Source organism: Aegilops tauschii, chromosome 6, assembly GCF_002575655.3.
Source record: "Aegilops tauschii subsp. strangulata cultivar AL8/78 chromosome 6, Aet v6.0, whole genome shotgun sequence".
NCBI lineage: Eukaryota > Viridiplantae > Streptophyta > Magnoliopsida > Poales > Poaceae > Aegilops > Aegilops tauschii.
This window is the reverse complement of record NC_053040.3, coordinates 465,721,075-465,733,643: the sequence shown is the minus strand read 5'-3', so window position 1 is coordinate 465,733,643 and position 12,569 is coordinate 465,721,075. Positions and strand designations below refer to the sequence as shown.

Sequence of the window (12,569 nt, the reverse complement as noted above, 5' to 3'; positions counted from 1 at the left end):
AGGAAAGTGGAACTTCATGAGGTGATAGTCACCCCTTCCGAACCAGAAAGTAGCGCAGCGCGGGAAAATGTTCCTGTGGTGCCTATACCGACTGGGGAGGAAGTTAATGATGATGATCATGAAGCTTCAGATCAAGTTGCTGAACTTCGTAGGTCCACAAGGACACGTTCCGCACCAGAGTGGTACGGCAACCCTGTCCTGGAAATCATGTTGTTAGACAACGGTGAACCTTCGAACTATGAAGAAGCGATGGCGGGCCCGGATTCCGACAAATGGCTAGAAGCCATGAAATCCGAGATAGAATCCATGTATGAAAACAAAGTATGGACTTTGACTGACTTGCCCGATGAGCGGCGAGCCATAGAAAACAAATGGATCTTTAAGAAGAAGACGGACGCAAATGGTAATGTGACCATCTACAAAGCTCGACTTGTCGCTAAGGGTTATCGACAAGTTCAAGGGGTTGACTACGATGAGACTTTCTCACCCATAGCGAAGCTGAAGTCCGTCCGAATCATGTTAGCAATTGCCGCATACTATGATTATGAGATATGGCAGATGGACGTCAAAACGGCATTCCTTAACGGCTTCCTTAAGGAAGAGTTGTATATGATGCAGCCGGAAGGTTTTGTCGATCCTAAGAATGCTAACAAAGTATGCAAGCTCCAACGCTCAATTTATGGGCTGGTGCAAGCATCTCGGAGTTGGAACATTCGCTTTGATGAGATGATCAAAGCGTTTGGGTTTACACAGACTTATGGAGAAGCCTGTGTTTACAAGAAAGTGAGTGGGAGCTCTGTAGCATTTCTCATATTATATGTGGATGACATATTATTGATGGGAAATGATATAGAATTCTTGGAAAGTATAAAGGCCTATTTGAATAAGTGTTTTTCAATGAAGGACCTTGGAGAAGCTGCTTATATATTAGGCATCAAGATCTATAGAGATAGATCAAGACGCCTCATTGGTCTTTCACAGAGTACATACCTTGACAAGATATTGAAGAAGTTCAATATGGATCAGTCCAAGAAGGGGTTCTTGCCTGTATTGCAAGGTGTGCAATTGAGCACGGCTCAATGCCCGACCACGGCAGAAGATATAGAAGAGATGAGTGTCATCCCCTATGCCTCGGCCATAGGGTCTATTATGTATGCCATGCTGTGTACCAGACCCGATGTAAACCTTGCCGTAAGTTTGGTAGGAAGGTACCAAAGTAATCCCGGCAAGGAACACTGGACAGCGGTTAAGAATATCCTGAAGTACCTGAAGAGGACTAAGGATATGTTTCTCGTTTATGGAGGTGACGAAGAGCTCGTCGTAAAGGGTTACGTCGACGCTAGCTTCGACACAGATCTGGATGACTCGAAGTCACAAACCGGATACGTGTATATTTTGAATGGAGGAGCAGTAAGCTGGTGCAGTTGCAAGCAAAGCGTCGTGGCGGGATCTACATGTGAAGCGGAGTACATGGCAGCCTCGGAGGCAGCACAGGAAGCAGTCTGGATAAAGGAGTTCATTACCGACCTAGGGGTGATACCCAATGCGTCGGGCCCGATGACTCTCTTCTGTGACAACACTGGAGCTATTGCCCTTGCGAAGGAGCCCAGGTTTCACAGGAAGACCAGGCATATCAAGCGTCACTTCAACTCCATTCGTGAAAGTGTTCAAAATGGAGACATAGATATTTGTAAAGTTCATACGGACCTGAATGTAGCAGATCCGTTGACTAAACCTCTCCCTAGAGGAAAACATGATCAACACCAGGACGCAATGGGTGTTCGATTCATCACAATGTAACTAGATTATTGACTCTAGTGCAAGTGGGAGACTGTTGGAAATATGCCCTAGAGGCAATAATAAATGGTTATTATTATATTTCTTTGTTCATGGTAATTGTCTATTATTCATGCTATAATTGTATTGTCCGGAAATCGTAATACATGTGTGAATACATAGACCACAACCTGTCCCTAGTAAGCCTCTAGTTGACTAGCTCGTTGATCAACAGATAGTCATGGTTTCCTGACTATGGACATTGGATGTCATTGATAACGGGATCACATCATTAGGAGAATGATGTGATGGACAAGACCCAACTTAAGCATAGCATAAAAGATCGTGTAGTTTCGTTTGCTAGAGCTTTTCCAATGTCAAGTATCTTTTCCTTAGACCATGAGATCGTGCAACTCCCGGATACCGTAGGAGTGCTTTGGGTGTGCCAAACGTCACAACGTAATTGGGTGACTATAAAGGTGCATTACGGGTATCTCCGAAAGTGTCTGTTGGGTTGGCACGGATCGAGACTGGGATTTGTCACTCCGTGTGACGGAGAGGTATCTCTGGGCCCACTCGGTAATGCATCATCATAATGAGCTCAATGTGACTAAGGCGTTAGTCACGGGATCATGCATTGCGGTACGAGTAAAGAGACTTGCCGGTAACGAGATTGAACAAGGTATTGGGATACCGACGATCGAATCTCGGGCAAGTAACATACCGATTAACAAAGGGAATTGCATACGGATTGATTGAATCCTCGACACCGTGGTTCATCCGATGATATCATCGTGGAACATGTGGGAGCCAACATGGGTATCCAGATCCCGCTGTTGGTTATTGACCGGAGAGGCGTCTCGGTCATGTCTGCATGTCTCCCGAACCCGTAGGGTCTACACACTTAAGGTCCGGTGACGCTAGGGTTGTAGAGATATATGTATGCGGAAACCCGAAAGTTGTTCGGAGTCCCGGATGAGATCCCGGACGTCACGAGAGGTTCCGGAATGGTCCAGAGGTAAAGATTTATATATGGGAAGTCTTATTTTGGTCGCCGGAAAAGTTTCGTGCTTTATCGGTATTGTACCGGGAGTGCCGAAAGGGGTCCGGGGGTCCACCAAGGGGGTCCACCAGCCCCGGGGGGCCACATGGGCTGTAAGGGGTGCGCCTTGGCCTATATGGGCCAAGGGCACCAGCCCCAAGAGGCCCATGCGCAAGAGATAAGAAAGAAGGGAGAGTCCTAAAGGGGGAAGGCACCTCCGAGGTGCCTTGGGGGGGAAGGACTCCCCCCCTGGCCGCACCCTTCCTTGGAGGAAGGGGCACGGCTGCGCCCCCCCCCCCCTCTCCCTTGGCCCTATATATAGTGGGGGGAGGGAGGGCAGCAAACAACAGCCTTGGGTGCCTCCCTCTCCCCCTGCAACACCTCTCTCTCTCTCGTAGAAGCTCGGCGAAGCCCTGCACGAGACCCGCTACATCCACCACCACGCCGTCGTGCTGCTGGATCTCCATCAACCTCTCCTTCCCCCTTGCTGGATCAAGAAGGAGGAGACGTCGCTGCACCGTACGTGTGTTGAACGCGGAGGTGCCGTCCGTTCGGCACTCGGTCATCGGTGATTTGGATCACGGCGAGTACGACTCCGTCATCCACGTTCATTGGAACGCTTCCGCTCGCGATCTACAAGGGTATGTAGATGCACTCCCTTCCCCTCGTTGCTAGTACACTCCATAGATGCATCTTGGTGAACGTAGGAAATTTTTTTAAAATTATGCTACGATTCCCAACAGTAAGAACATAACGATATCCACTGCGTGCCTCAGCACTCATTGGACTGCACACATCAAATGTATTACTTCCAACAAGTTGCTCTCTTGTTCCATCTTACTGAAAACGAGGCCTTTCAGTCATCTTGCCCATGTGGTATGATTTGCATGTCTCAAGTGATTCAAAATCAAGTGAGTCCAAACGATCCATCTGTATGGACTTTCTTCATGCATATATACTAATAGACATGGTTCGCATGTCTCAATCTTTTCAAAAACGAGTGAGTCCAAAGATCCATCAACATGGAGCTTCTTCATGCGTTTTATACCAATATGACTCAAGTGGCAGTGCCACAAGTATGTGGTACTATCATTACTATCTTATATCTTTTGGCATGAACATGTGTATCACTACGATCGAGATTCAATAAACCATTCATTTTAGGTGCAAGACCATTGAAGGTATTATTCAAATAGGCAGAGTAACCATTATTCTCCTTAAATGAATAACCGTATTGCGATAAACATAATCCAATCATGTCTATGCTCAACGCAAACACCAAATAACAATTATTTAGGTTTAACACCAATCTCGATGGTAGAGGGAGCATGCGATGCTTGATCACATCAACCTTGGAAACACTTCCAACACATATCGTCATCTCACCTTTAGCTAGTCTCCGTTTATTCGGTAGCCTTTTATTTCGAGTTACCAACACTTAGCAACCGAACCGGTATCTAATACCCTGGTGCTACTAGGAGTACTAGTAAAGTACACATTAATATAATGTATATCCAATATACTTCTGTCGACCTTGCCTACCTTCTCATCTACCAAGTATCTAGGGTAGTTCTGCTTCAGTGACCGTTCCCCTCATTACAGAAGCACTTAGTCTCGGGTTTGGGTTCAACCTTGGGTTTCTTCGCTGGAGCAGCAACTGATTTGCCGTTTCATGAAGTATCCCTTATTGCCCTTGCCCTTCTTGAAACTAGTGGTTTTACTAACCATCAACAATTGATGCTCCTACTTGATTTCTACTTTCGCAGTGTCAAACATCGCGAGTTGCTCAAGGATCATCATGTCTATCCCTGATATGTTATAGTTTATCACGAAGCTCTAATAGCTTGGTGTCAGTGACTATGGAGAACCATCACTATCTCATCTGGAAGATTAACTCCCACTCGATTCAAGCGATTGTAGTACTCAGACAATCTGAGCACATGCTCAACGATTGAGCTTTTCTCCCTTAGTTTGCAGGCTTAAGAAACTTGTCAGAGGTCTCATACCTCTTGACGTGGGCACTAGTCTGAAATCCCAATTTCAGTCTTTGGAACATCTCACATGTTCTGCGATGTTTCAAAACCGTCTTGGTGCCACAATTTTAAACCGTTAGCATCACACACTGAACTATCACATAGTCATCAAAACGTGTATGTCAGATGTTTCGCAACATCTACAGACGACGCTCGAGGTTCAGCACACTGAGCGGTGCATTAAGGACATAAGCCTTCTATGCAGCAATGAGGACAATCCTCAGTTTACGGACCCAGTCCGCATAATTGCTACTATCAACTTTCAACTAAATTTTCTCTAGGAACATATCTTAGTAGAACTAAAGCGTAAGCTACGACATAATTTGCAAAGACCTTTTGACTATGTTCATGATAATTAAGTTCATCTAATCAAATTTTTAATGAACTCCCACTCAGATAGACATCCTTCTAGTCATCTAAGTGATACATGATCCGAGTCAACTAGGCCGTGTCCGATCATCACGTGAGACGGACTAGTCATCATCGGTGAACATCTTCATGTTGATCGTATCTACTATACGACTCATGTTCGACCTTTCGGTCTCTTGTGTTCCGAGGCCATGTCTGTACATGCTAGGCTCGTCAAGTCAACCTAAGTGTTTCGCATGTGTAAATCTGGCTTACACCCGTTGTATGCGAACGTTAGAATCTATCACACCCGATCATCACGTGGTGCTTCGAAACAACGAACCTTCGCAACGGTGCACAGTTAGGGGGAACACATCTCTTGAAATTTTAGTGAGGGATCATCTTATTTATGCTACCGTCGTTCTAAGCAAATAAGATGTAAACATGACAAACATCACATGCAAATCATAAAGTGACATGATATGGCCAATATCATCTTGCGCCTTTGATCTCCATCTTCGAGGCGCGGCATGATCACCTTCGTCACCGGCATGACACCATGATCTCCATCATCGTGTCTTCATGAAGTTGTCTCGCCAACTATTACTTCTACTACTATGGCTAACGGTTAGCAATAAAGTAAAGTAATTACATGGCGTTTTCATTGACACGCAGGTCATACAATAAATTAAGACAACTCCTATGGCTCCTGCCGGTTGTCATACTCATCGACATACAAGTCGTGATTCCTATTACAAGAACATGATCAATCTCATACATCACATATATAATTCATCACATCCTTTTGGCCATATCACATCACATAGCATACCCTGCAAAAACAAGTTAGACGTCCTCTAATTGTTGTTGCATGTTTTACGTGGCTGCTATGGGTTTCTAGCAAGAACGTTTCTTACCTACGCAAAAGCCACAACGGTGATATGCCAATTGCTATTACCCTTCATAAGGACCCTCTTCATCGAATCCGATCCGACTAAAGTGGGAGAGACAGACACCCCCTAGCCACCTTATGCATCAAGTGCATGTCAGTCGGTGGAACCTGTCTCACGTAAGTGTACGTGTAAGGTCGGTCCGGGCCGCTTCATCCCACAATGCCGCTGAATCAAGATAAGACTAGTAACGGTAAGCAAATTGAACAAATCATCGCCCACAACTACTTTGTGTTCTACTCGTGCATAGAATCTACGCATAGACCTAGCTCATGATGCCACTGTTGGGGAACGTAGCAATAATTCAAAATTTTCTTACGTGTCACCAAGATCAATCTAGGAGATGCTAGCAACGAGAGAGAGGGAGTGCATCTTCATACCCTTGAAGATCGCTAAGCGGAAGCGTTACAAGAACGCGGTTGATGGAGTCGTACTCGCAGCGATTCAAATCGCGGAAGATCCGATCTAGCGCCGAACGGACGGCGCCTCCGCGTTCAACACACGTACAGCCCGGGGACGTCTCCTCCTTCTTGATCCAGCAAGGGGAGAGAAGAAGTTGAGGGAGAACTCCAGCAGCACGACGGCGTGGTGGCAATGGAGCTCGTGGTTCTCCGGCAGAGCTTCGCTAAGCACTACGGAGGAGGAGGAGGAGGTGTATGAGGAGGGAGGGCTGCGCCAGGGAAGAGGTGCGGCTGCCCTCCCACCCCTCCACTATATATAGGGGCAAGGGGAGAGGGGGAGGCGCCCTAGGGTTTCCCCTAGGGGGCGGCGGCCAAGCAGAATGGATCTCCCTAGGGAAAATCCTAGGGAGACTTGCCCCCCAAGCCAAGCAGGTGGAGGCTTGCCTCCCAAGCCAGGTGGAGGTGCCCCACCTCCCCAAGTAACGTGGGAAAGGGTGTGGGGGGCGCACGACCCCTTAGTGGGCTGGTTTGCCCCTTCCCCTTTGGCCCATGAGGCCCTCCAACACTTGCCGGGGCTACCGAAACATCTTTCAGTCATGCTGGTCATAGCCTGGTACCCCCGGAACACTTCCGGACTCCAATACCCTTCGTCCAATATATCGATCTTCACCGCCGGACCATTCCGAAACTCCTCGTGATGTCCGGGATCTCATCCGGGACTCCTAACAACCTTCGGTAACCACATACTATTTCCCATAACAACTCTAGCGTAACCGAACCTTAAGTGTGTAGACCCTACGGGTTCGGGAACCATGCAGACATGACCGAGACACCTCTCCGGCCAATAACAAATAGCGGGATCTGGATACCCATATTGGCTCCCACATGTTCCACGATGATCTCATCGGATGAACCACGATGTCGGGGATTCAATCAATCCCGTATACAATTCCCTTTGTTAATCGGTATGTTACTTGCCTGAGATTCGATCGTCGGTATCCCAATACCTCGTTCAATCGCGTTACCAGCAAGTCACTTTACTCGTTCCGTAATGCATGATCCCGTGACTAACTACTTAGTCACATTGAGCTCATTATGATGATGCATTACCGAGTGGGCCCAGAGATACCTCTCCGTCATACGGAGTGACAAATCCCAGTCTCGATTCGTACCAACCCAACAGACACTTTCGGAGATACCTGTAGTGTACCTTTATAGCCACCCAGTTACGTTGTGACGTTTGGTACACCCAAAGCATTCCTATGGTATCCGGGAGTTGCACAATCTCATGGTCTAAGGAAATGATACTTGACATTAGAAAAGCTCTTAGCAAACGAACTACACGATCTTGTGCTATGCTTAGGATTGGGTCTTGTCCATCACATCATTCTCCTAATGATGTGATCCCGTTATCAATGACATCCAATGTCCATGGTCAGGAAACCATAACCATCTATTGATCAACGAGCTAGTCAACTAGAGGCTTACTAGGGACATGTTGTGGTCTATGTATTCACACATGTATTATGGTTTTCCAGTTAATACAATTATAGCATGAACAATAGACAATTATCATGAACAAGGAAATACAATAATAACCATTTTATCATTGCCTCTAGGGCATATTTCCAACAGGTAGATAGCTGAAAACAATTGGGGCTAAGAAACCCATGAGCTTGGTCCTTGGTAGGTTAGCGGGTGCCAGAGCTTTAACAATTCTTTAAACAAACAATGAATTTCCTTACTAGGACGAATGGTAGTATCTATTGACATTCGGAACTCTGTACCGAAATCAAGATTTAAAGGTGACACACACCCTAGCCAATGCAATTCATTATTACAAAGAAAAAAGGCAAGCCAAGTACAACCAATGTTGCCTAGTTTCACTAAACTCTGTGGATGATATTGAAGATGAATAACTACAGTACTCGGAGACAGCAAGTCCTGAAAAAAAAATGTATCGCATAGAATTACAACACTACTCATCCCTATAAAGCTATACGAGCCACCTTATCTCGTTCTTCCGGATCCATCTAGCGACTGTGACGCCTGCTTTCTCTAGCCATCCATCCCAGCCAAGCTTGGAGAACGGTTGCTTTCTCAAGATGGCAGGAGATGGCGGCATGTCGAATGATTCTGACAGACAGGCATGTCGGTAGGAAATGAATGTTGTGATCCAGTGATCCATCAGTAGTTCCTGGTGCCTCCTATGCCCATTGCTATTAATTTCCAATCCCTATGTGTGTAGAGACACGAATAACTTATGTGCAAAATTGGAATTGTGTAATTCCAAGGCAGAGAAGTAATATGGTTTTTTCAAAAAGGAGAAGTAATATGGTAAAAAGATATTCAGCTTTAGCTTAAAGAAGCATCGTTCCTTATAAGCTTAAAGAAGCATCGTTCCTTATAAAAGAACCTGGATGGTGATGGTAGGGAGTGACATGAAGCCATTGGTCCTCCGGTAGGTCAATAGCTGGACTGGTACTTCTCATCTTAAACTTCTACTCCAGTAAGAATTGTGGCTAAGAATGCCATGAGCTTGGTCCTTCGTAGGTTAGCAGGTGCGAGAGCTTTAACCATTCTTTATAAACAAATAATGAATTTTCTTAGTAGGAAGAATGGTATTGCCTTTCGGAACTCTGTACCAAGATCAAGAATTAAATGTGACACGCCTAGCCAATGCACTTCATTATTACAAAGAGAAAACACGAACCAAGTACAACCAATGTTGCCTAGTTTGACAAAACTCCAGGGATGATATTGAAGATGAATAACTACAGTATTCAGAGACAACAAATCTTTGAAAAAGGAAAATACACACACAAGTACATCACTAATCATCTCTATAAAGCTATAAGAACCACCTTATCCGGTTCTTACAGAAGTATGAAGGCCTCCAAATTTCTCAGGATCGTCTTTGTACAGGCAACAGAGATCCTACACAATAAAAGCATATAATCGTCATCTCTGTTAAGAAATAAGAATTCACTTTGCTCATGACTAATCATCCCAATAAAGCTATAAGAAACCATTATCCGGTTCTTACAAAAGTATGAAGCCCTCCAAATTTCTCAGGCTCGTCTCAAGTACATACAACGGAGATCCTCCACAATAAAAGCATATAATTGTCATCTCTGTGAGAAATCATCACTTCAGATGACAGACATGAATTCACTTTGCTTGCCTGCTAAGCAATGAAATGTCGTTTTGTCATGTGTTGTTCTCAGTCTAATCTGCAGTTCTATTTTGCGACGTCAGCAAAATGCTATATAGCATGTGACTGGATCACAGGTTGTTACATTTCATAGTTACACATCGCCTCTGATATCTATCTTGCTAGCACGTATGATCAAGTGGTCCATTTCTTCATCCATAACGATGTCATCTCTTGCTATCATCTCGGAAATGTTTGTTGGCACCACGGTATCAGCTTTAATATATGCTCGAAGCACAGACTTGTACAGGGGCAAGCTTGTCAGGTTAAACTTTTGAAGAAGCTTAATATATCTGCTTGCATCATCCGTGTTTCCTTGCTCCTCGAAGAATGCTGCGATGGCCTCAACCAGTTTTAGTGGAGGTCTCCAATGGCAGCTCTTCATTAGAGATAAAGCTTTCTTCATGGCATTGACAGCCTTGTCCATCTGCCTACTCTGAACAAATCCCTCCATCAATATCTCCCACGTCTTGTAGTTTGGCCGTGCACCTTTCTCGAGCATGTGCAGATGAAGCTTCTCAGCCTTTTCAATCCACCCGTTCCTCACATAAGCACCTAGAAGAACATTTGAAACCCGCACATCATGCCTCCTGCACTCCGCTTCCCAGCTTCCAAAAATCCACTCAGCCCGGTCAAAGTCGCCGACTTTTATCAAACACAAAATAGCAGTCATGTAGTTAGCAGCGGGGATTCTACCAGGGACACATTTACTAGCCTCCCACAATCTCATAACCCCATCGCTGTCACCCAGAGCCGCGTAACATGTCATTACAAAAGAATATCCTAAGCGCTGTGTTGTTGATAATTTTGTTTCGGCCGTCCTAAGGCAAGCCAGGGCTTTACTATTCAGTTCATGCTTCTTGAAGATGTTGGCCAATGTACAGTATGTGCTCCAACCAACCTCAATCGTAACATCATTAACCATCTCCTTGAAGACTGATTGTACAGACGAAACATCAGAGACAGAACATGCGTTCATCCAAAGGTTATATGAGAGAGCATTCCTGGGAATGTTGTTGCGTTTCATCAGATCGATGACACTGAACACCTTCTCATACTCACATGTGGCAACATAGAGTTTCATCATTTCATTGAAGGAGTGAGGATCGACAGGTAGCCCAATGCTCTGCAGACTAGCCATAAAGGACTCTGCTTTCTGGACATTTCTGTCAGCAACATAGCAATGGAGGAGAGGGAAGGAGGCAGCTTCCCTTGAAGCAGAGTTTAATTTGTTGTAATATTCCTCAGCTTGAGAAGTACCGTGCACTTTCGCAATCAAGTCCAGTCTAGCTGCATGATCCAATGGTAATAGTTTAAGTTCTTTGCGTGACTCCATCCATGATAAAATCTGCAGGACAACAGAAGTTTGTTTAGGCTGTGCCAGTTGTAATTTTCAACTCTAGCCTACATGGGATTAAAACAATCACGAATTGCCAATCGGCGGAAGTGCCAGATTCCCGTCTCGAGAGTTTCGATCAAACAATATGAAGAGTTTGAATTGACCAGTTCTTCCTGTGCAAGCAGAGATTTTAAAGGGTCTGAAATTTTTACAGAGTTGGTATTAATCAGTTCTTCCTTCGCAATTAACCTCTCAATACTTGTTGTCAGTCAATAAAAACAGGGGAACAAAGGTGAAGTTATTCCTAAGATGCAAAGCGATGACCCAAGAATGGCGTAATTGGGTTCCTCTCCATGTTATCAGATTTGTCAGTTCAAATGGCATATGAGTTAGTGTCACTGTACAACGCAAATAGCTGGATTTTCAGTCAATGAAGAGCCTGAAGTTTAAAACTAGAGTTCAGAGCATGGAGGGGACTACTGGTTGAAGCTGCTCACCTCGAGGGCGTGGCCGTAGCGGCGCGCGCGGCGGAGCTGGGAGACGGCACGCTGGAGGTCCGGCCGCGAGACGCGGCCGCGCTCCTGGGCCCACCCGTCGATGGCGGCGGCCGCCGCGCCCGGCGACCGGAGGCGGAGGAGGCGCCACGAGAGGGGGTCGCCCTCGCGCTCGCCGGCGGTGGCCGGAGTGTCGAAGGAGGGGGAAGGGGAGGAGCAGGAGGAGAGGGAGGCGGGTTTAGGGTTCGGGCGCGAGGAGAGCAGGCGGAGGAGGCGGCGCGAGCGGCGCGCGACAGCGGCGGCCATGGCCATGGGGCCGGCTCGGTACCTGTCGTGGACTGCCTTTGTGTGTGTCCGTAACCTGAATCCATTTGGACGGCGGTTTTACATGAAAAAGGTCAATTCCTCGAGCATGAAACACATTTTGGGTCACCTTATCATATTAAATTGCTAGTACCAATGTTCACTTTGTCACCAATGTTCACTTTGGTACCTAAACTTGAAAAATACATCGAACTAGTTCTAGAACTGGCACGAGTGTGCAAATATGGTGCTAATCCAATCCACAGATGTATAACGCGCTGATGTGGCATCGTATTTGATTAGCATTATGTGTGTCTCCATGAGCAATGGGCCTCATATGTCAGAATAAAAGTAAATAAATGATAAAAAATCCACGCCACCACTCAAGTTTCCTAGTTATAAATGAACACATTCGTGTGGTTTAAGAACATGCTTGTGTACTTTAAATGGCCCACGTTGCACTTGTCAGCTTTTTAAAAAAAATTGTATTTGTAAAATGTACGTATATTATAATGATAGTAATTAAAAAATGTTAAAATTACTAGCAAAAAAATGTTAAAACATTCATGTGTTATAAATATTATACATACAAAAAATAACATATTTAGCAAAACGTTCAAGTAATTTTAAAAAGTGTTGATGCTTATTTTTGAAAAAAAATCATATGAA

General features: G+C 45.3%; 1 protein-coding gene across 2 annotated transcripts; it reads right to left on the bottom strand.

Moving 5' to 3' along the window:
* Nucleotides 1-9,190: 9,190 nt before the first annotated feature.
* LOC109755970 (pentatricopeptide repeat-containing protein At5g27460) lies at nucleotides 9,191-11,956 on the bottom strand. 2 transcript variants are annotated; one of them, XR_002231143.4, is made up of 3 exons: nucleotides 11,601-11,954; nucleotides 9,597-11,112; nucleotides 9,191-9,487 (listed from the first exon to the last, which is right to left on the bottom strand). XR_002231143.4 is itself a non-coding variant. In XM_020314846.4 (2 exons), the coding sequence occupies exons 1-2, from the start codon at nucleotides 11,907-11,909 to the stop codon at nucleotides 9,859-9,861; spliced, it is 1,563 nt and encodes a 520-aa protein (XP_020170435.1). In that variant the 5' UTR covers nucleotides 11,910-11,956; the 3' UTR covers nucleotides 9,191-9,858. The 2 variants fall into 2 exon arrangements, 1 of the variants encoding a protein (XP_020170435.1); XM_020314846.4 differs by having other exon boundaries at nucleotides 9,191-11,112; nucleotides 11,601-11,956.
* Nucleotides 11,957-12,569: the final 613 nt, after the last annotated feature.

Bases quoted from the DNA above. Each gene is read 5' to 3' on its own strand.
- LOC109755970 (XM_020314846.4), bottom strand. From the start codon at position 11,909: ATGGCCATGGCCGCCGCTGTCGCGCGCCGCTCGCGCCGCCTCCTCCGC. The intron at 11,113-11,600 runs GTGAGCAGCTTC...GTTGTCCTGCAG, and splicing joins GCTACGGCCACGCCCTCGAG to ATTTTATCATGGATGGAGTC.